Source organism: Cupressus sempervirens, chromosome 1 (genome assembly GCF_028749045.1).
Source record: "Cupressus sempervirens isolate cs-2001-9-10 chromosome 1, ASM2874904v1, whole genome shotgun sequence".
In the NCBI taxonomy this organism is placed as follows: domain Eukaryota; kingdom Viridiplantae; phylum Streptophyta; class Pinopsida; order Cupressales; family Cupressaceae; genus Cupressus; species Cupressus sempervirens.
The window spans coordinates 658,132,315-658,155,362 of record NC_143118.1 but is presented as its reverse complement, the minus strand read 5'-3'; the positions used below and the strand labels follow the sequence as shown (position 1 = coordinate 658,155,362).

General features: G+C 32.9%; 1 protein-coding gene across 1 annotated transcript in view; it reads right to left on the bottom strand.

Moving 5' to 3' along the window:
* Window positions 1–12,386, bottom strand: part of LOC149579615 (NADP-dependent malic enzyme 4, chloroplastic-like) — a 44,360-nt gene extending 31,974 nt beyond the window's left edge. Inside the window, exon 1 of the mRNA XM_089802329.1 lies at window positions 12,367–12,386. Within this exon, the coding sequence (XP_089658455.1) occupies window positions 12,367–12,386 (20 nt within the window). The remainder of the gene's footprint in view (window positions 1–12,366) is intronic.
* Window positions 12,387–23,048: the final 10,662 nt, after the last annotated feature.

The window sequence follows — 23,048 nt, the reverse complement described above, 5'->3', positions numbered from 1 at the left end:
CAATGGGTGCTCTAGAAGACTTGCCTTTATCATACTTCTTCTCAAGATGCACATCCACTAAATATGATGAACATTCACCCTTAGGAAAGTTGATATTAGGTAGACCTTTGACCATGTGTTTGAAGAAAAGTTGCTAAAGGTAGCAGAAGGCAAGATGACCAAATTGCTCATGCCATAATGTGGTTTGTGAAGTAGAGTGAGTCAACAAGGCTTGAGAAGGAGACTTAAACACAAAGTGGGAGAAGGAATAAATCCTCTTGTCATGATTGACTTTCCCCACTACAACCAATGAATCATCTCTAAGATTGCGCACCATCACTAAATTTGGAAGGAACTCAACTTTGTGAACATCTCGAAGGTGAGTGATTTGGTAAAATGAGAGGAGATTGGAGCTAAGATTTGGAATGTAGAGAACATCTTTGAATTCCCCATTTCCATTTCCACATGTCCTTTTCCTTCAACTTCCATTTTAGTATCATCTCCCATGAAGATGTTTGGTACCTATGACTGCTTCAATGAACAAAAGCCTCCCTTTGAAGAACCCATATGGGAGGAGGCACCTAAGTCAAGTATCCATTCCGTAGAAGAACTTGAGTTTTCCATAAGTGCTTGCCCTTTTCCCTTTGAAGTGGGTGGAGTTGAATCCTTGGAAGTACCTAGCACTTGAATTTTGTTCTTCCTAAGTAGATTTTCTAACTCATCAATTCTTTTAATCTTGCAATGATGCTCATCATGATTTTGCTTTTTGTAATATGAACAAAAAAGTTTGTCCTTCTTTTCACTATTTCCCTTCTTGTTGGAAGAAGAACCACCTTGTTGTGAGGAGGATTGTTGTGTCTTAGACTGTGATTTATGCTTCCACTGCTTCTTGTTGTTGTTGCTAGAACTTTTCCCCACTTGACTTGATTGGTGCTCATCACTAGTCACCAAGGCTTTGGTCTTTGATGTTGTGAGAAGTCCTAAATCCATCAAGTGAGTTTGTTCAACAATCAACATCTCTGCAAAAGCATCAAAAGTAGGCTTCTGGTAAGCACTTCCCTTGGTCAACCTATGAGTATTGAAACTCAAAACAAATGAAGCATACTCTGAAGGTAGCCTCTTCAAGGTGTGATGAATCAACTTTTAATCTTTCATGGGATTTCCACAGTCTTTAAGTAGTGCCTTATACTCATTTGCTTTGGTGATATAATCCTAAATTGTGTCAAAGTTCTTTGGATCCAAGAGAAGTAGATCGTCCTCAATTTGAAATCCCTTTTCCTCATCTACCTTACCATTAAATGTTGCAAGTTTATCCCAAGCTTGTTTGGATTCCTTACAACTAGCAATGTGAAAGAAGAGATCTCTATGTACACAATACCTAATAGCTCCTAAAGTTTGTTGGTCTTTTTGTTTCCATTCAATGAGTTCTTTAGCATCAGTGCATTTGGTAATCGTACCATCAACATACAGATTGCAACCTTTTTCCATTAATCTACTCCAAGCAATATCTTTCCATGTAGAATAATTGCATGAAGTTAGAGGTGGACATTTAGGTGAACCCATGATGTAGGAATGTAAAGAGCACACAAAAGAGACACAAAAACACAATACAAACCCCCCCTTTTCACTCAATCAAAAGAACCCCCCCAAAAAAGATTCTTTGGCACTTTACATGTAGTGCGTGTAGAATAGGTCACTTGTTAAAAAGTACAAAGTGGACTTCTAATTTTGCCTGTTACAACTGTCTTTTGAGGCCTAAATCTAGAACTAAGCATTCTAGCTCAAATATACAACAATTCTGAAAAGAAATGAAAGCAATACAATGTAGAAAAGGCCCTAGTTCTAAAAGTAATAATTTTTTTGTCCACACAACCCTAAAATCTGACTACACATCTGGAAATTAGATAAAAATTAGGCACTTTAAAAAAAGGGAACCTATTTTTTAGTCCAGATGAGCCCGTATGGAGCATTTCAAGTTGCAAAATGCAGGATTGGACAAGTACAGTTGCCAAAAGATGCAATTTTTGAAAAATCCTTGCACCAAAACTAGAAAAGAACACCACCACTGAAAAGTTTAGGAAATATTACCCAAAATAAAATAAAAATTGCACCTAAATTGGAGTCTGGATGATTGAGTTATGGCCTCTCAAAATCAGGCTGCCAAATCAAAACTACATCTGAAGAGGGGTCTGGGAGGAAAACTGCTAGCTTAAATTTGACAGTCAAACAATCATCGTAGTAGTTGAAAAATGACTAGGAATGATGGTCAAATAGTCATCAATCTGAACCTCGTGTTTGACTTACATCAACAGAAAAAGTAGTCACCTAGGCTAATGTGGCACACTGATTGGACATACAGTTTGCTGAGTTAGATTGTTAATTGGGCACTGATTTAGTGTTGACGTGTTGATAGCTAGCTTGCATGGTAGATTATGTGGTGCTGGCTATATAGATAGGTTGTCGACACGTGTCTAAATTTTGTTGGGCCATGTGGCGGCTTAACCTGCTAACAGGGATGACTGTTAACCAGCGGGTGACTGTGTACCTCACTGTCGTGGAAGTTCTATTTTCTACCATGTGGAGGGAGGGATATGTTAATGCATGTCCAAATCTATGAAGAGGTACGTGGCACCAGATTTCTAAATAATGACGCTAGTATTTATAATTGCGTCAAGGTTCCAATGATATCGGTAGGCTTTCACGACATCGGGATTCAATTTGCTAATGTTGGATTCCTATGCAAAATCCCACATTCATGGGGTGAACACTCTAAAGAGTGTTTAAATAGCACGACCCGCAAATGTTAAAAATAAGAAAGGTTGCTGGAATGTTCGAACGGGCTTGTCCTGTCTTGCTTGCCAGATTATGATGCAGTTTGGTTTGGAAAATTGTAGATACTATCGGATGTAATTGTTAGTGCCAAAAATATGATGTGCAACGATTAGGAATATTCTCCCAAACTTGCAGGGTTGGGGTGTGATTGCCCAATTCTATAAAAAAAAATTCTCTGCTAGCCCAAATAGGCAGATTTTTTTTTGAAAAAAGCTATCCAAACAACGTAGAGAAATTAATTAAATTACAGATCCAAATTGAATGAAATTGCAGATCTAAAATATCATACTCGTGTTGTAAATTGGGGTCTTTGGGTGCCGATTTGCAAAAAAAAATTGCCTCATAATCGATTTTGGGCTAGGGTAGCCAAATTTATATTCGATTTTCACTGAATCAGTGTTTCGAACACAATGGCAAGGTTAGATCTGGCTCTAGACACTCCCAATGAAAATGATGCTCTAGATTCAGGCTAAGGTGCTGAAGCAACAAGATGGCCTCGAATGACTTTGTGAAGAGAGATTCTCCAAGAGCTTTGATACCATGTAAGAATTTTTCCTAGAGGCAAGATTCACCCAAGATCGTAGAACTCGAACACAAGCACAACTGTAGGCCAAAAAGGGATATGATCAATATATCAGAGTATGTCCTCATACATTGCTCTGTATTATATGAACAAACACACTAGGAGTGCCTGTATATAAAGGCCTCTTAGGAAGCACCTAGAATGTCTCTAGAAAGAACTAGGAGATAAGATAAGCATGACAACTAAGCACACATCTTATCCATCATTCTAGATGAGTGGATAAGAATGAAAAGGTTGTAGACACCATGTGCATAAAAGAGGTGTGAACTCCTGTGTTGTCAACATGACAACTCACAAGAGTATGCATACTCCTAGGTGACTAATAAATAAATAATAAAAATATGCTTTAACCTAAGTAAACTTAAGTAAGTGTAAATAGTAAATACTTATTTACACCAACATATACCTCTTCCTTCAAGGACAATGAAGAGTTGAATGTCAATCAGTAAAGTCCCATGGATATTTTGAAAATTGTCAAGGCTAGGTATTCCTAGTCTTTCAAGTATGACAGTGGATAGTTGAGGAAATTAAGAAGCTCAACGATGGCTTGCATGATTTTTGCAAGAAGGTTGAAGACATCCAAAAGGGTGACAACAATAAGGTGTCTAACAACAATGTTGAAAGTGAATTCAATATAATAAATGAGGTTTGTATGCACTAGATAAATGAACATATGGAAAGGAATGAAGCTTTGTTGAGTAACATTCTACTCCATAGTCATGAAGACCTCAGGGAATCTAGGACTAACCTCAAAGGTCTACAAAAATTGCTTGAGAGCCATAAGGAAAAATAAGTTATCAATGTGGAAAAGGAAGAGGGCACTTCAACTACTGTTAATGCTGGTTATAGAAATAGAACACATTCAAGCATGAAGAAGAAGGCCGAGGTAGATAAGAAGGAAAAATCTTAAAGAAATTTTTGAAACCAAGGAACTACTATAGAGGCTTGAGAATTTGCAGAAGGAGACAAAGACTCTCCTCGTGTAGTTCGTCTAGTTGGTCCCTCTTGGTCTTGTTTTGCTAGTCATTTTTGGTTCTATGTCTATTCTATAATTGTGTTTCTATTATTCTTAGTGTGTCTTATATTTAGCATTTTGGATTACCTTGCTTGTGTTACCTACTCTTGGGTTAATAGTATTATCTAATGAACTTATTGAAAATATTTTTGTAAAGAGAATGCAAAGGGTTTGAGGTCCCTTCAAAACCTATTTTTACCATCAATAGAAAGATCACTAATCAATAATGATTTCCTTTAACCAACCAAGTTAACTACATAAACTTAAATTGTGTAGAGTGATCAACATATATAAAATCTTTGAAATATCAAATATCAAGTGATGACCTTGCAACAAATATGCATAATGACATTTCAGATCTACACTATTTATTTGAAACTACAATGTATTTTCTAGACCTTATTTTAGACTTATGCAATTGCTATGTCGATTGGCACAATATCACTTCCTCAATCAAAAAATGGATAAATAACCAAAATATGTTGTCACAACCCATTTTTCTCTTGATTGGGTAATTTGGTTTTCTCTCTACCAAACTGGAATTTTATTTTTAAAACTTTTATTTCACAATTTAACTTCAAAAATTGAGGAGTAAAGACATTTTAATTCCAATTATAGAATGCCAATTTTAAATATATCAATTAGTTGCACTACTCTTTCTAAAAATTAATTTCCATTCTTTCCTTTTCTATTTTGGCATCTTCCATTTTTGGGATTCAATTTTAGCATGTTGGGGTTTTCTTATTCAGTCAATAGGAAAAGAATTAGCATTCAGTGAATGTCTTTATGTTAATTAGATTTATTAAGAAATGTCTTTTCCATATAAATTAGATTATTATTTTTGGGTTTAAATGGGCATGCATACATTTTTAGGATAGGGAGGGCATTCATTTGAAACCTTTTTTTAATCTCTTGTGAGTCTGTGAAAAAGAAAAACATTCAAATTAGAGGACAATGTAGATCATTCATCTAAATTGGAAATAGTCTGTAAGGGCATCCCTTATTGGTGGGAATGGTTTAATTAGAAATATAGTATGGTTAGTCTCCTTTCTACTTACTATATCATGTAAGATTGATAGTTAGTTTCCTTTCCACTTACCATATCACATAAGACTAAAAAATTAGGTTTGGGTTATGATCAAAGTTTAGATATAAATGTTTCCATATAACGTTAAGGTTGCAGGTTTTATATCATTCCTCATCACAAAGGAATGATTAATTCCTCCAAAAAAAAAATTGTGCATGAGTTTTGGTCTTAATTCTCACCAAAATGCATGAACAATGATTCTATCTAGAGCCATCTATTTGATAAGTTTTAAAGGATACAATGATAAAATCTTAGATTTCTTGTTTACCAGTTGGATTTCTAGACAATAATAACAATTTGATTATATTTTTAAATTTTACATCCACTTGACAGGAAATATTCCTTGCATGATATGACTGATTGATATATGATATGATATTGGGATTAAATGCATAGTTAATGTGTATATATGACGAGCATACATGAATATTGATTGTACTGTCCTATTTTGGATAAATCATATTAAGTTTTGAAGGTGTTTGGATGGAACTAAGATACTAAAATGATGAGTAACAAATTTATGATCACACTATCTTGTAAATTATGATAGTCAAATGCTTGTGTATTCTAGACATTATTATACCACAATTCCATTATCCTTCTTAGTTTTTCTTGTTTAGACTTCCTCATTGCTAGGTTGGGTATCTTTCATGTTAGGAAAGATTCCAAGGAAGCTTAACAACTTTGTAGCAAGGTGGCAAAGCACTCCTAAAATATTCTCCCCCTTTTGTGTTCTTAAGTAGGTTCTAGAACTCATGTAAAAAAGAATAATCATATTTAGGCAATTTTAGTATTCTTGCAACTGACCAATGATTTCTTGGGTATATTGGTTAGTCAATTATTTGATATTGTTAAACTATCATATTCCAGAATTTAATCATGTCAATTTATATGCTTGTTCATATTATTTATATAAATGGATAATGTTCTTGTTGATTGGTCAATGTGTATAGTGACCTTGACACTTTTTCACATTTCTTCTATTTGTGGAGATTGCTAATGTGAATCCTATTTTGTAGGTGTAGTCTTTACATATGTCTTCCTCATTGACACCTTTTTAGAATATATTTTATATCATATATATAACTTGCAAGATTCAAATGTTTTGTATCTTAAAATTTGAAGAAGCATGTCACTTTGAGGTCATATGTCTACATAAAATAAGAAATCAATTAAATTCATGGCTCATTGTAAATTGGCTAGTTAGACTTAATCACAATCTATGACTTCGTTTAACTATTTGAACCAATATTATCATTATTTACATAAACCATAATTGATAGACTAGAAATTCTCTAATTGTTGATGCTTGGTCTATTAATCTCATTCCTTTCTTGATTGTTTATCTGGTGATATCAATCAATCCTTATTGGTATGATTGTTTAGCGATTCATGTTTGAGCCCATCTCTTAGGGATCACTTGGTTACTGGTATAGGGATTGAAGATTATAATAGAAAATGGGAATGGAAAATGCCAATTCCAATCCCATTTGGTTCACCCAAAATTTGATTAAATTATCATGCTTTGAATTAAAAAATTTGTTCGTCCAATATATTAAAAAAGGCCTCCTCTTTCAAACCCCTGCAGATGACTTCTCCTCTTTTACATAATATCTTGCCGAAACATTGGCTAAAATATTGGTAAAATTTTATCCTTTCATCGACCAATTAACAACCAATCCTATGGATGGTGGGATAACATGCTTTGCAACAATTTACATCCTCTTCTTCATTTTTGTACATACCCAATTCATTTCTTGGGGATCAATTCTTGATACTTATTATGGCCATGAGTACCATTCCAAGAATGCATCCTTCCACATAGAACTGCAATGGGAAGTAAAAAATGGATCTAAAAACATTATCAAATAAGAAAAAGTCAAAATGAGAATAGGAATACCTATTCCAATAATAGGTATTTTTTGGAATGGACATATGCTCATTTTGGGGGCAAAATGGGAATACATATTTATATTCCCTATTCCAATTTGGTGCACAAAAAAGAGAATACTTAACATATTCCTAATCTCCTATTCCTATTAAGGCAACCAAATGAGACCTTAAAGCTTTGTATTGCTCTTTTCATTCTCAATTTGCATGTGACATAATTATCATTCCTTAATTTGACAAAATAGATAGATACTTTAATAGAAGCTATAATATTAATTTGACCTCAAACCTAGGAGTCATACAAGATAATAGATTCATTCATTATCATTGTAGAGATAATATGACTCAGTCTTTAGAACATAACTACTTATCAAATAATAGAGAGATGGAGTGTAGTTCAACCAACATGCTACTTCATTAGATTAATTATGAACTTGGACCAAATACTATTTCCATGATATGGTATGGCATTGTATCTTTTCTTAATCAATATATTAATTGATATTAGTAATCACTGCCAAAAAATCATTGCTTTTTCCCTTTTTTGATCAACACCATTAGCAATGCTCAATACTAAACTAGTTCTTACTTTCCCACATGGTCGGTTAAGGTAATTTAAATGTATGGCCACATTCAATAATATTATATTTATGATAATAAAGATATAATAATATTCTATATATAATTATTATAGTTAGTACAATAATAGGATGTAATTATAAGAAATATAAACCTTTAATGTAACTAATGTATTGTTTTATCTTATCATTTATATTTATTATTTTTGATAATATATTGAAGAGTGGATTATATTTTATTTATTATTATTTTTTTATAGAATTTTGAAATTTATCTTACTAAAATTATCATAATTATATTTTTGTATTTATAATTATATTTAAACCCATCTCGTAAAAAGGAGCATTACAACTTATTTCAATCATAATTAAGGTCTACAAGGAATATTGTTCCCTATCTTCTAATGTTGGTCAAATGAATTGTTGATCATCAACATGGGGTTGAATGGGGTGGGGTGGGGGGATAATGGAACAACTTTTGATTGTGCTCCCATTAGAGATTAGCATGTTACTAGAACAATAACCAATAAAAGCATTGGTTGTGACTAACCAAGGCTTTCTGATGATTAAAGGATATCCTCCCAAGGCATCCTTAGGTGTAATAACCCCTTATATCTTATACCAATTCAAAGTTCTTGGAACTAGAAGAATTAACAATTCTCCAAGCATGAAACTTCCACAAACCCTTATCTCCAATTTATCCTCACAAAATTCAATAAAATACGATGATAAGTGGTTTGATTTTCAACTTGGATTTATATATTTCTTCTAAACAAGTTGTCCGAGAAGCTTTTCCATCACATCTTACATAACTTAAATCACTTTTTATTTTATTTATCATGCATTAACTAACAAAACCATTTAATAAGACACTTAATACAAAATTCATTTAATGCACTTTATAATCAATAGTCACTAAATTCTCTCATAGTAGTAATTGACTTTATAATATGAAATTCCTTTTAATTATAAAGTCACATGAAGTTAATACAATATCCCCATGAAATATTCATAATATCCAAGTAACACTTAAATAATTATTAAATGTCATATCTCCATTAAAAACTGTTATATAATGGTTTTGACTTCATCACTATCTAATTCACTGCTCTTACTATCAATTTGGGTTCCTTAGTAAAAAATAGTAAGGGCTTCTCTCAATCATTGATTGGCTTACTATAAATAGTAAGTCCCTCAAAATGAAACCAAATAGCTCTAAATATCAATTCCTTAGAATAAATGAAAGATTCAATGGGATAGAATTTTACAATGACCACTTGAAGAGCTCCAAAACTCCCAAATTGGACCCTATAGTCCACCATACTAGCCTGTGAGGGTCACTTCTAGGTTAATCCAAACCATTAACCATTGTGAGCTATAAAGAGGACATTATAGCCTATCATTCCTAAACTTTCTTCTCCCTAAGAAATACCATAAACAAAAAGCACACTAATCCACCTTAATCCTAAGGGTAGAAATGTGTAGTTTCCATGTGAACAACAACTATCTCATCTAATATCATCATTGGTATAATTGATAGACCCTTCCAAACTTAATCAAATCCAACTATAGGTGTTGTAGGAGTGAACATCTCATAAGGAAAAAACTTAGAAGGAAGATATAACTTGCTTCCTAATGTTGTGAAGTGAGCTTCCATACACACTAACCAACACATGTGCAACTAAAATGTGCATTTGAAGAGAGTCGTGCATGGAATGTTCAAATAAAAAAAACATAGGTGCTCCTCTCTATGAAAACCCCTAAATTATCCTCAATGAGATCTATCTAAAAAATTAATGCACTCAAAGGATCCCTTGAAGTCCAAACAAAATCATACCTAAAAGAAGATCCTCAAACCTTTATTGCTCAACTTTGAACTCAACTGCATTGTGCTGAAAGTGGTGAAGCAAATTAATGAGACTTGACCAAAGTGAAGTGCTAAAAATTGCAAGAGTGTTGATCACTCACATGTCATTTGTAGGATCAATATAAAAGAAAATATCAACCCCTCCAAGATGGGAGGAAACCTCTTTGATACCACAATAATAACAAGTTATTTTGAATTTTTCTTTTGTTAAAATTTTACCTCAAAGAATATTTTCAAACACTTTGTATGCAAACTATTAAGTTGGTTTCACTAATAATTTTATTTTAAACTAGATATACTTGCAAAAAATGATGTGATGTCATTAAAATTTGTTAATATTCAACATGGAGTTAATCAAATTCTTCACAGACATACTACAATACATTGTAAATCTAAAGCTCTATATTTGTTGATAAAGTGTAATTTGTAAATGTGCATATACAATTGTCTTATAGATTGTAACAAATATTTAGACTTGTATTCAACAATTACAATTATTGAAACTAAGAGATGAATTGATTTTATTGAAAGAGCTTGATATGAATAACAATATTGTATTATATTGTCAAAATGAATCACAACTTAATTTTTCATGACAAGGACACCATTATACGGTGTAGACGTGCATCATTAAACTCAATGTTCCTCTTGAATTCTTGATGTAAAATTTCAAAGACTCACACCACTCCTTAAAAAGGGTGTAATTGCCTTATTAAATACCAAATGTTGGTCTTTGGGATGCGATTTGGATAATGAAGTGACTCTTTATTCTTTGCAAATAAATTTAAATGAAAAGCTATGATACCAAACCCTAAATCCTTCACCATTAAGCACAACCATGACCCCTGTGTAAAGAAACAACCAATTACACAAATCATTAAATCTTGCATTAATTTAGAGTGCTCAAAATTCTAGAATAATCTATAATTTTCCAAACACGAAACTTCTACAAACCTTTGTTTCCAATTTCTCCTCACAAAATTCAATTAAATTTTTAAATGATCCACTTAATAAAATATTCATTTAATGCACTTCATAATTTGACTTTATACTCTTGAAATGTCCTTTCAAAGTAATAAAAATATTATCTTAAAATGATCTAATTATTATTAAAATAAAAATTTAATAATAAGTAAATGTCATATCTCCATTAAAATCATTATTTAATTATTGTAACTTCATCTTGGCTAACTCACTACCCCTAATGTTAATCTAGATACCTTACAAAAAATAGTAAGGGTCCATCCCAACCATCCATTGGCTTAATATAAATTGTATGTCCCTCAAAACAAAACCAAAAACCTCTGAATATCAAAGCATCAGACAAAATGAATGATCTGGTGAGGTAAACACTTACAATGGATACCTAAAGAGCTTTGAAACTCTCCAAAAGGACCCTCTAATCCACCATACTAGCCTACGAGGGCCATTTATAGGATAATCCAAATCACTAACCAATGTTGGATAAAAAGGGGATATTACATTAGGTTATGACACAATAAAGTCCATAGGATACTCCTATGCATTTATAGTGACAAACATATCTTTTATGGCTCCTTATGCTTTGATAGTGAATTGGTCAACTATTTGCAACATTGTGGGAATAGGCTTGATGTTGGCTAGTTTGAGGATATGTATAGTTCCCTTATTCATTAAATTAATGACCACCCCTAGATCAATGAGAGTATTCTCAATAAGAGTGTCATTTATATGAACATTCACAAAAAGGCTACTGAGATTTTGTATGTTTAGGGATAACTATTGTTCATAGCTTCTTAAGACACAATTCTATAATGGCCTTGATTTAAATAGGGACATCATTGATTCCATGTATGGGAGGAATTTCAATAGTTTTATTCTTCAACTAACCTAACATACTTTTGGGTAGTCAAACTTCTTGGAAATGAATGGTCCTTAGTTAAGCTTTCTTATTCAACAACTAGTTCTAGTTGTATTGGGTTAGTGACATAAATTGATGGTTCTTCATTAGTTACTTATTATTTGTGGAGTAGTTGGACCAAAATAATTCCTTCCTAAGAAGAGATCAATGTCACTAATCTTAATTATGTAACTTGGGTATTGAGTGACATCATTAGTATAAGATTTTTGGAAAACACTTATCATTAGGATTAGGTGCATTTAAAACAAACAATTATGTAGCTCTTTTCTATGGAGTGGTGGAAAAATTTGTGTTTGACATAGTAGTCTTCTATTATGGGACTATAGTAGGCATTCAATCATGTGGGTAATTCAAATTTTGTTTTGGCTATAGGTATGGCATATTATCCTAGGGCTTTAATTGATTTCCTCTTTGTGGTTGATACCATGTATTTTAAGCCCCTTTTCGTTGATTATAATTTTATGTTTAGGATGGAGGTTATTGAGACATCACCCCTTCTCGAGGAACCCAATTAGGATTCATATTTCCTTGTCATGGTTTCTTTAAAGATACTCATTATTGGGCATTCCAAGCTATTGTATTTTGCTTAATTTTGAATGATGCATTACTATAAGGTAACAAATCAAGAGCCATACCTTGTTTTTGTTGCCGTCATGGTTTTCTATGAGGAATATAAAATAATTGGCCATCATCATCTTCTACCACATATAAATCTATTCATGATGGCTTCTTTTCATATATAACATCTGCCTTCTTGCATTTATAGGCTGCATTATTTTGAGTAGTGTCAACAATATTCAACAAGTGGAACATTAGCTTCCTCCAACTTCTTAATATGAAACATGTCCAATTATGTGAAAATGTGGCTTAGAATATACACTTTCATATCTGAGATTAGATTTCTAAGTTCTATGAGAGAAACACTCTTTGAAGATTTGGGAGTAGGCAATAGCCAACTACTCTTACTCTATTTCAACATTGATCTCGAGTAATTCTATGCTAGCTTATTGATATTAAAAAAAAATTTGCGTAAAGTTTCCCACTCCTATTGAGTTAAATGCATCAATACAATCATTGTTTCCTCCTCCAAGGAAAAAAAAGCTTGGAGGATAAAGTAGAAAGTCAATTCTATGGACATTTCTTGAGAGAATCTTGAAAGATCTCTATGTAGTCTTCCAATGGTTCATTTTCTTTTTGACTAATTATGAAGGTGTCCTCCTTTCTTGAGTTCCACCTCTTTAGTAATCTTGGTACTTCTATGAAAATTTCTCTTTCACCGCTGCCTAGTGGTTAATGGAATTCCTGCCAATTCGCATAAACCATCTTAGAGTAGCATCCTTTTAGATTTATAGAAATAGCTTTAGCCTGTGTTTGTGAATTTATATTATATATCAAATATCCCTCTATTTTTGGATCAAGAAATGACTTTGACACATGAAAGATCACTTGATTGAGACTTGTGTCTAAAATATCTCAAATCTCTCTATCCGCAATCCTAGAGGCCCCCTACTATCTATAGGCCCCTCTGACTTTACCCTTGTTACACGCAAGCCTAGGTGGTACACTAGGAGAGCATCTTGAGGGAGAGGATATTTATACCTAACTACCACTCTTATATATCTATATGCCAATTGGAGAATGCTCAACACAATTGATAGATGGGGCTATCTATCTATACATTGAAAGGTGTAACTAGGGGAGGGGATGCAAACCCCACTTTATGTAGCTATAGAGTGTTGTACTCTATTTTGTCATAACAAAATCGAGGTAATAGTATGAAACTTTTCCAATTAAGCTTCACATTACTCTGAGACAACCTGTTATTTGGTTGGCAAAAAAAGATCAAACTATTATTACCAATTTACATAATGAAATATTTTATTGAAGGTTCTTGTCAAGTCTTTTTCATTTTTTCAATTTGTTAACCTATACTTGATTTTTGAGACATTTAGCATCCCTTTTGTGAATTTGAGTGTTTTTTTACATTTTTAAAATCTTTTTGCTTCCTCCAATCTCTTGCTTTTGGTTTTCCTTTCAATTTGATATATCTTGGAGATTAATAGGAGTTATAAGTCAAAATAGTTGAAGTGCTAAAAAGTGGGTTGCACTTTTTAAAATAATAACTTAAAATGACGTTATGTTATGTTTTTAAGTTACTTTATCACTTAAGTTACTTAAGCCATTATAGTGCACTTTTGTTATAATTTAATGTTGAGTTGCTTTTTAATTTTTTACTTAAATGACTTTATGTAGTCTATAGTATAATTTAATATTGAGATTTACCTAAAAAAAATATTTTAAAACATTTAGGTGAAACATTACTTTTTGAATATATTTACTCATAATATGTAAACTATATAGTGTAAACATTGTATTTGAGGGCACTCATTTTCACCAAAAAAATCACATGTAATGCCCTATTTAGCACATGCTGAGGGCATGCATTTTCACCAAAAACATCGCATGTAATGCCTCTTGGAGAGTGCAATTTGGATTGTAATACAAGTAACATGCATTTTCCTTGCATTTTCTCTTTATTTGTTTGGAGTTAGAGACCTCGATTTCCTTCATGCAAGGAGGTGTTTCATGCAAATAGGCTCCAAGAGCATGATTTTCCTTGTAGATGCATTTTCAAACATGAAAAACATTCTCATAAGTGTGATGCACTTAGGAATACATTTACAATCACATTGTCGATACCTTGCACATACATTTGCATCTTGCAACGATGGTTTGAAGATAAACCTTGAATTTTTCAAAGATATTTGGTTACCACATGCAAATACACTCGGAGAACACAATTTTGGAGAAGACAAGTTCATTCTAATTTCTTTTTCTTCCAAATTTTTATCATTGCACTCCAAGCAAGTGTGAGGATTCAATTTTTCTTGCATTTATTTCTTTTTTAGCTAATTTTCTGCATTCTTTTGCTCTTTGTAATTCATTCATTCAAATACATCCCTAGTTGTCTTGCACTAAGTTATTAAATAAGCTTGAAATCTTTGTCTTTGTTGCAAATGCAAAGCTCTTCCATCTCAAAAATGAAATTGCATTCAAAGTGAAGTTTTGGAGTTCCTCAATGTTTGAGTCAAAGAAAGAGGTATGTTTTTCTTTTTCTTTTTAGTTTTCATATATATATTTTGCTGCTTGTTTTGGAAAAAAGTTGAAGACTTTCACCCAAGAATGCAAGTGCATATCCACACTTTCATCTTCCATGTCAATTCATCATCCAAACTCCAAATTCCCACATATATAATTACATTCTACAAACCCAAATACATATTTACATAAAGTAATTATGATGAATTTTCACCACTTGTAATTGCAGCTCATAAACCTAATTTTGGTGAAAGCTCACACTTTTTAAAACCAAAATTCTCATTTTGCACTCATCCATATACTTCCAACTTGCATTCTTTGCCATCCAAAATAAATGCCCCACTTTTCCTACATGCAATCCACCATCCAAACCCCAATTTTGGCCAAAATACAAGTTGTTCCATTCATTTCCAGCCTTCTAAAGTGCTCAATAAATATCTAATCCATTCTTTGAACAACCATACCTCATGGATCCACCATTGTAACTCAAATCCCGGACCTTTCATGGATCCATTAATATTAGAAGTTTTTTTGGTTATTTGGAATCTTCATGTTGCAGTGAATTATTCATGATATGTTAGAATTTCTTCAAAGAATAGAGACATCTCGCTAAGAAGAAACACTTCGAATCAAAAGAAGAAATATTCATTTGGTATCCACTTTCCCAATGGCGGCCCTAGAACTCGAGTTCATGTTGGATTGTGCCAAAGGAGAGAGAGAGAGAGAGAGAGAGAGAGAGAGAGATCAATTGAAAATATTGATGGACAAGTTGTTTTGAGTTTACATATAGACATCATTGAGAAGGTTTTTAAAGTGTCAGATACTCCAGAATGTGTGAATCTAACAAAGAAGAAATCACAATTGTGGAATGGGAAAAATCTTGATTACATAAGGTTTTCAAATGAAAACTAACATTTTATCAAAGAGATTACAATGATGTGGAATACAAGAATTTTTGATTCAAAGACCCTCCATGATTACATAATCAAGTACAAAGACTTTGCTAATAATCTATAGCATTGATTCAATAGTTCCAACTTTTTCTTCAAGAGAATTTTTCATTTTTGTATTTGTAGAAGATAGATTATGTGTAATTTGACTATATATGTAATTCAGTTACACAAATCTTCATGTAAACCAATAAATCTTCTTTCCTAGTTTGACTTGGTCAAGGTGGTTGAGTTTCTCTCACCTTTTTCTCCTTGTTTATCACTCCTTTTTCTTATATAAAGGAGTGACCCCTCATTCTAAAAATGATCTTTTATTTTATACAAGAGAGCTCTGGTGAACTTGTGCAAGCATAACTTTGATTCTATTTCATCAATTTGGAAGAATAATGAATGCAAAGAAGCAATTGGATTCAAAGCTTTGATTAGACATAATTTTGATAGAGAAAATTAGAAGCTTTGACTATGATTTGTGCTTATTGTCTTTGATTCAAGTTATTATTGTATGTTTATTAGAGCAAGTGGTTAAAAGAAATAATTAGAGCCGAAGCTTTGACTGGGAGAAATTGTGGTAATATATAACTAGAAGCTTTTATTGTAGTTATATTACTGTATGATATTCACACACTTTGTTAGATTTAAGTTACTTACATGTCTTTGAATTGAAATAACTTATAGGATATTAGCATAGAAATCATCTACTTTTGAAAGTCTTTGAGCCCCAATAGTACTGATTTACTTTATAGTGTAGAACAACTAGACTTAGCTCCAAGCCAATACACTTTCAATCAGGGTTTGAGTTGGTGTTAGTGTATCAATATCACTATTTCCAATTCCTAGATAGAAGTGTAGTTTAGAGGACCTTCTTTCCCATTACCCACTCTGCAAGTAAGTGGATTCTTTACCAAAATAATAGGAAATAATATTAGTAGCACCCTTCAAAGTACCTCTGACTTCTTTCTTACCTTGAGTTAATCCAAGGAACAATGAGAAGTGGGAACCTTCCCTTTAGGGTAGGAGGGACTTTGCCTCACACACTGTGGTTAGTCATCCTATTTTGTGACTAAATTTGCACAAAGCATTAGTTACAAAATATCAACCCTATCTAAAGGATGAGAGAATTTATGTACACTCTCAATTGATAGGCCTTTTCTAATATAGGGTGGGGGCACTAAACCCCATCTATCCATATGGGGGTCTACCATCCATCAATTGTGTATTTACGAATCTAGTAGAGATCATCAAAATCAAATAAGAAAGTATTAGGATTTCTTATGAATATACCATAGAAATTAGGAAAACAAAATGGGGTTATATTCTTTAGGGAAGTAACTCTCTCATAATCTAATATTGGGAACTCAAAGGTAGTAGGAACTATGGGATTCTTGACCTGTTCATTATCCATATTATCCATATAAGGAGGATGCTATAAAGGCTACTCATTTTTAGGGTCTTGGAAAGGGTCCCCTTTCTATATTGTCACAGGTCTTGCCTCTAGCATCTTTATCAGTTAGATGGATCTTATTGATCAATGTATGTAGAAATTTTGTCTTGCATCTTAGTAGAGGGAAGAAATCTCCCTAATGCATATCTCTTTCACTTCATGTCATGTGTTGGAGTATGTAATTGTCTTTTTTCACTTGTCGATAGAGTGTATTTTAACTAGAAATTATTCTAACTAAGATCTAATGCTTGAAAGAATATCAATTAGGCTATGCCAAAAAATTGAAAAAAACTATACTAGAAATCCTAAGCCTTGGAACCATCCTCATGAATGGTTCAAAAAATGACTAGTATACACCATGGATGATTAATTGGTGTATATAACTCAATACACTCTCCTAACCTAGAAACCAAACCCGTATTAAATATTTCTTCCTCCTAAAAAACTATCATTTAATTATTAATTGTGAATGTATATACTTATATGACATCTATTCTATATGTGCAACAAAGTTAATCTAGACTCTAGTTAAAACATATAACTATAAAGAAAGAGCATAACATGTAATCTAATACCAATTTCATTCACACATATTTGGTTGTGGGTTAGATGTTGCAGTTGTGTATGAGAAGAATAAATTGTAACATAAACCTAACTGAAAGAAACTACTTAACCTAAATTTAATAAATAAAACTTAATAGAATCTAGCATTCATCGAATCAATCATGCATTGCACAATAGATGAAATTTACAAAACTAAACTGAATTTAATACAAGAAAAATATGAATGAAGGAAGCAACTAACTATTCTACTTTAATAAAGAGGTACATCACCTCAATTGGTCCTTGCTTGAGAAGTCTTAACCTCAAATCAAATCAAAACTTTACTCAACTAAAAGTTGCCGTCCACTTTTATTCACTATCATTGAAATTAAAACATAACAATAGAGTGTATTATCTACTATGATCTAGCACACACTCTACTATACCATTATAACCATTACCCATAACACCTTCCTAGATTTATAAAAAATATTTTGATAAATAGTAACAAAAGTTATTTAAATTATATTCACAAATGTCGTCTAAGAAGAACTAACTTTTATTCTAAAGCATAAAGTCAAAGAGAACTAGAAACATGAAACTTTAAATGGAATTTAACATTCCCATCATGGACTATTTAGTAATGTAGGAACAAGGCTATTATCTGGTTGGATGACTACTACCACTGAAACTTTAAATGGAATTTAACATTCCCATCATGGACTATTTAGTCATGTAGGAACAAGGCTATTATCTGGTTGGATGACTACTACCACTCATTAAAATCTCCATTGGAACCATACACATAGTAGCAAGATGAAACATTATGTTGTATAAAGATTCATTGATTATAGCCCTTGACTACATCTTCCATTATGACAATAATTTATGCCCATAATTATAGCTCATGTTTAATGTCTTCAGATTGTCAATTGGCCAATGAACAAGATAAATGCATATACTTATTGAATCATCCGTAAACATAACTAAAAGTAGATTAAATTATTACATCACACAAAATTTTAATTATAATATATACCATTATAATATACATGTTAGCTACTATAGTGGGTTCATCATAGTATGTTAAGTATCAAAGAGTCTTGGTAAAGTTGATAAAATACAAATAAATCATTAAATGCATAGTAGGTACTATAGTGGGTTCATTGTAGTATATTAAGTATCAAAGAATCTTAGAAAATTATGACAAAGTACAACAAAACCAACCCAAAATACCCCAAAAGACACTAATTTATAGACTCATCAACAATTTATAGACTCTGAGTTTTAACTAGAGGCTTACCCTCGTAGACCCGTAACTAAGCTTAAAAGGAGACACACCAACAAGCCTAATAACAAACTCCCCACTAGAAATGCCAAATCTTTGTAGACAAATATTGTCAAAGGAAAAGATGAGAAACATAATCCTCATTGTTATGACACAAAGTACACATATAGAAACCAAGGAAGTCCCATCGATACAAATTATCCCAAGACATTAGTTTTGAATCATTAGCCACATGAAAAATAATGCATTTGAGTTAAGAGAATTTGTTCAACACCTATTTCCACCAAGCCACCCGTATACCATAAACAATTGTCTATCAAGCTCCAAGTACCCTATAGCAAAAATTGTACTTACTACATGATTCTCTTCCCTAAACCAACATATCTCGCCTCACAAAGGAGTTGCACTCCTAGGATGCAAGAATAAAAGATAAGTCTTTGTAAGCCTCTTGACCCACTTAGAAGACATTTATATCAATTTTTCCATTTATTATCATTAGCCAACCTTAAATTTAAGGATAGTCATATAGCTCACTCTTGTATTCCAACTAGCTACAAAAAAATTGTTATAAAGGGGATACATGTTTGGATATATGGATAGAATGAGATGATTACCATCCCGATAATCAAGTAGAAAAAGATCCCTCAAGCCTTTCTTGCAAATCAAAAAATCCCATTTTTAATAAGCTAAGCCTTAATTTTCATAGTGTACCAAACTATCATGTCCCTTCTATCAAAATGATTATGAGGAACATCTACAATGTCAACTCCCTTTAAATAACTATGTTTGAGAATATGAGCCCAAACCTATTTCTAATATGTAGACCATTATAGATGTACTTTGGTTGCAAGAACTTGCCAATTCAAGATTGTAGAATGAAGATCAAGGCCCCTCCTTTGTTTAGCCTACACAAAGACTCCCACTTAACTAAGCTCCACTTTGAGGCATGAAATCACCACTCTAAAGGAATTGGCAAGCGAGAGCATCAAATTCCTTAAGGAAATACACAGAAGATGCCTAAACAGAGCCCATATAAATAGGAATACCTAAGATCACAGATTAAGAAAAAGTCACCCCAATAATAGTTGATAAGAAAAAATGGGTCCAATGATTAGCCTTTCGATGCAACTTATCTAGCAAGTCCTATCAGAATGGGCTATGGTGCCTCCCAACAACTAAAGGGACACATAGATGAAGAAAAGAAAGAGAACCAATCTATAACCTCAAAATATTGACAATCCCTCCTTGGACAAGCTTAGGGTTGTTAAAAGAAGATAGAATATTTCTTATCATTGACTTTCTGATGTGAAGCATTTGACTAAACTATTTAGCCTCATGAAGACAAGTGACCCCCATAAGATAAATATCATCAAAAATTTGGAGATACCCATTACCCTAGGTTTGACCCTAAATCAAGCCTTAGGAAACTTGAGACTTAATGAATGCTCCCAAACCCTTAGCATTAATAAAAAAAAAAAAAGGGAGAGAGGGTCCCCTTGATCGAGACACTAGAAGCTCCAAATAACTTAGAAGGTTAGTCATTGAATATATAAAATAGATGAAGTAAAGAAACTCATTTTCCAATTGGTCCACTCCCTACTTAAACCAAAGGCTAAGATATTTGTTCTTTGTAAAAAGTGCCAACTCTATCATATGCTTTGGCCATATCTAGTTTGGTGAACATAAATTTCCCCTTAGACACTTTGATAGAATGAGTGGCTTCAAACCAACCACTAGCCCCTACAAAAATCTACCTCCTTTCCACAAATCCCCCTTGCTCATTTGAAAGTAAAGAATGAAGCCAATTTTTGAGCCTCTAGAATCAATTTAGTAATAATTATTAAACCACATTACAAAGAGAAATGGGCCTAGAGAAATCTAGCCGATTAGCTCCTTCTTTTTAGGAATAGGGACAACAAAGTAGAATTCAAGGCCCAAAGCATTTGTTTGTTACCATGAGATTCTTGTACCACCGCCAACAAATCCAATTTAATAATATACCAAAATTCTTGAAAGCAATCTTTAGGAACCCATTCAAACAAGGAGATTTTCCCTTGCACATCCTAACAAAACCCTCATCTAATTCAAACAAAGAGATTTGATTGATGAAAGATTCATTCATCTCATTGGTGAATAAATAGAGACTACATGCTACAATCAAATTCTCCCCATCTTTAGTAGGACTTTAATCATCAATAAAGAGAGAAAAGTAAAATTGTATAGCCTCATGATAAAACATTTGCAAAGATGATAATTGAATTCTTTTTGAATTATCTGATGAGAAAATATAACTCCTATCTCAATGAGCTTGCATAGAAGTGAAAAAAAGCATGTGTTCCTATCACCTTCTTTAAGCCAACAAATCTAGGTCTTTTGCATCTAAAATCTCCTCACAAAGTTCCCATTCCTCAAACTCCTCACAAATTGGGACTCAGCTTTGCCTAAATCTTTTGAGAAATGATAATCCCATATTTGGTGAGTAATAACATCAAGGTGCACTTAAATATTCCTCTTCATAGCAAGAAGGTTACCATAGCATCAATTGTTCCATCTTTTAAGCTGAAATTTCTCAAATTGTAATTTCCTAACAAAAGAATGCATAAAAGTACCAAAGATAGGGCCACCATCTCTCCACTTCTGAGCCATTAAGTCACAAAGGGAAGAATTACAAAGCCACAAGATTTGAAAATCCAAAGGAGTACTCTAAAAGAAGCTACTAAAAGTTTGATTGGCCAATAATCAGAACCTCTTTCATCAAGGATCCTAGAATTTGTAATCAAGCTACCAGCCATTTAGTAGCAAGAAACTAGAAAACTATCCAACCATTAAAAATTAGCTTCATCTCCACACCATCTATTAGTTCAAGTATAGACCCCATTAGATGTTTTGAGATTAATTGAATCATGGAGGTGTATTCTCATGAAAGGGATCAGAAGGACCTAGATCCACCTACACCTCCCTCCCACCCTCTTTCTCCTTTAGACTTAATATATAATTAAAATCACCAACAAAAATGCAAGAAATATATGGAGCACATGATCAAAACGAAGTTTTCCCATAAATATCAATTGGAGAATACACATTAGTAACCAGAATAGTCTCCATAGATTTGAATCTAGAGGCTACCATGGAAAGAGTGGAGTAATTATCATTAGATATCCACCAAAGTGGAACAATCTTTCTCACATACCAAGAAAGAGCTAAACCTCCAAAACAACCTAAGGAGCAAATGTACTGACAATGACCAAAATGCCAAATACTTGGATCATGTTGAAGCATACAATCAACTAAAAGCTTAGACTCTGGGATACAAAAGATATCCAATGAATAAATCACAAAAAAATCATGAATAGCTTTTTTTGAGGGATATTATGTAAGCCCCTTATATTCTAAGAGAGTAATGATTTGAGAATTGGTAAAAGTGAGCATCAATGGGCTTCAATAACTCAAATTTCACCATTTGTTCCCTAATTAATTGTATCTTCTCTTGATCCTTCTTGGAACCATCTTTAGAAGAATCCTCAAAAGGACCTTTCCTAAGGGATCATTGTTGCAAGCCCAAAGTCTAAGAGGAACATTTTCCTTGATGAAATTCCAACACCTCTGCAAGACTTATAATCTGCTTGATCTTGCAAATAAGGATTACTAGGAGAAACCTAGGGATTTTGTAGGCTTTGCAAAGGATAAAAATCTTGAACAATCCCTTGCTCTTACACATTGTCCATATACATGATAGTAGCCCCAAACGTCACATCATCTAGAATTTCTTCTTTAGAGGCCAAAGTTTCCAACACCTTGAAATAGTTGAAGCTCTTATCATTCTACATCTCTCTATAAGACCTCGTGTATCCCATTAGCAGAAGGCAAGGTGTAAAATCATCATTACCTAAATCATCATCCAACACAAGGGTTTCTCCTTTGCCCCCTTTATCCACTTTTGAAGCCAAGGAAGAAAAGGAATTAGAACACCAACTTTATTTACCTAGGACATTGTCA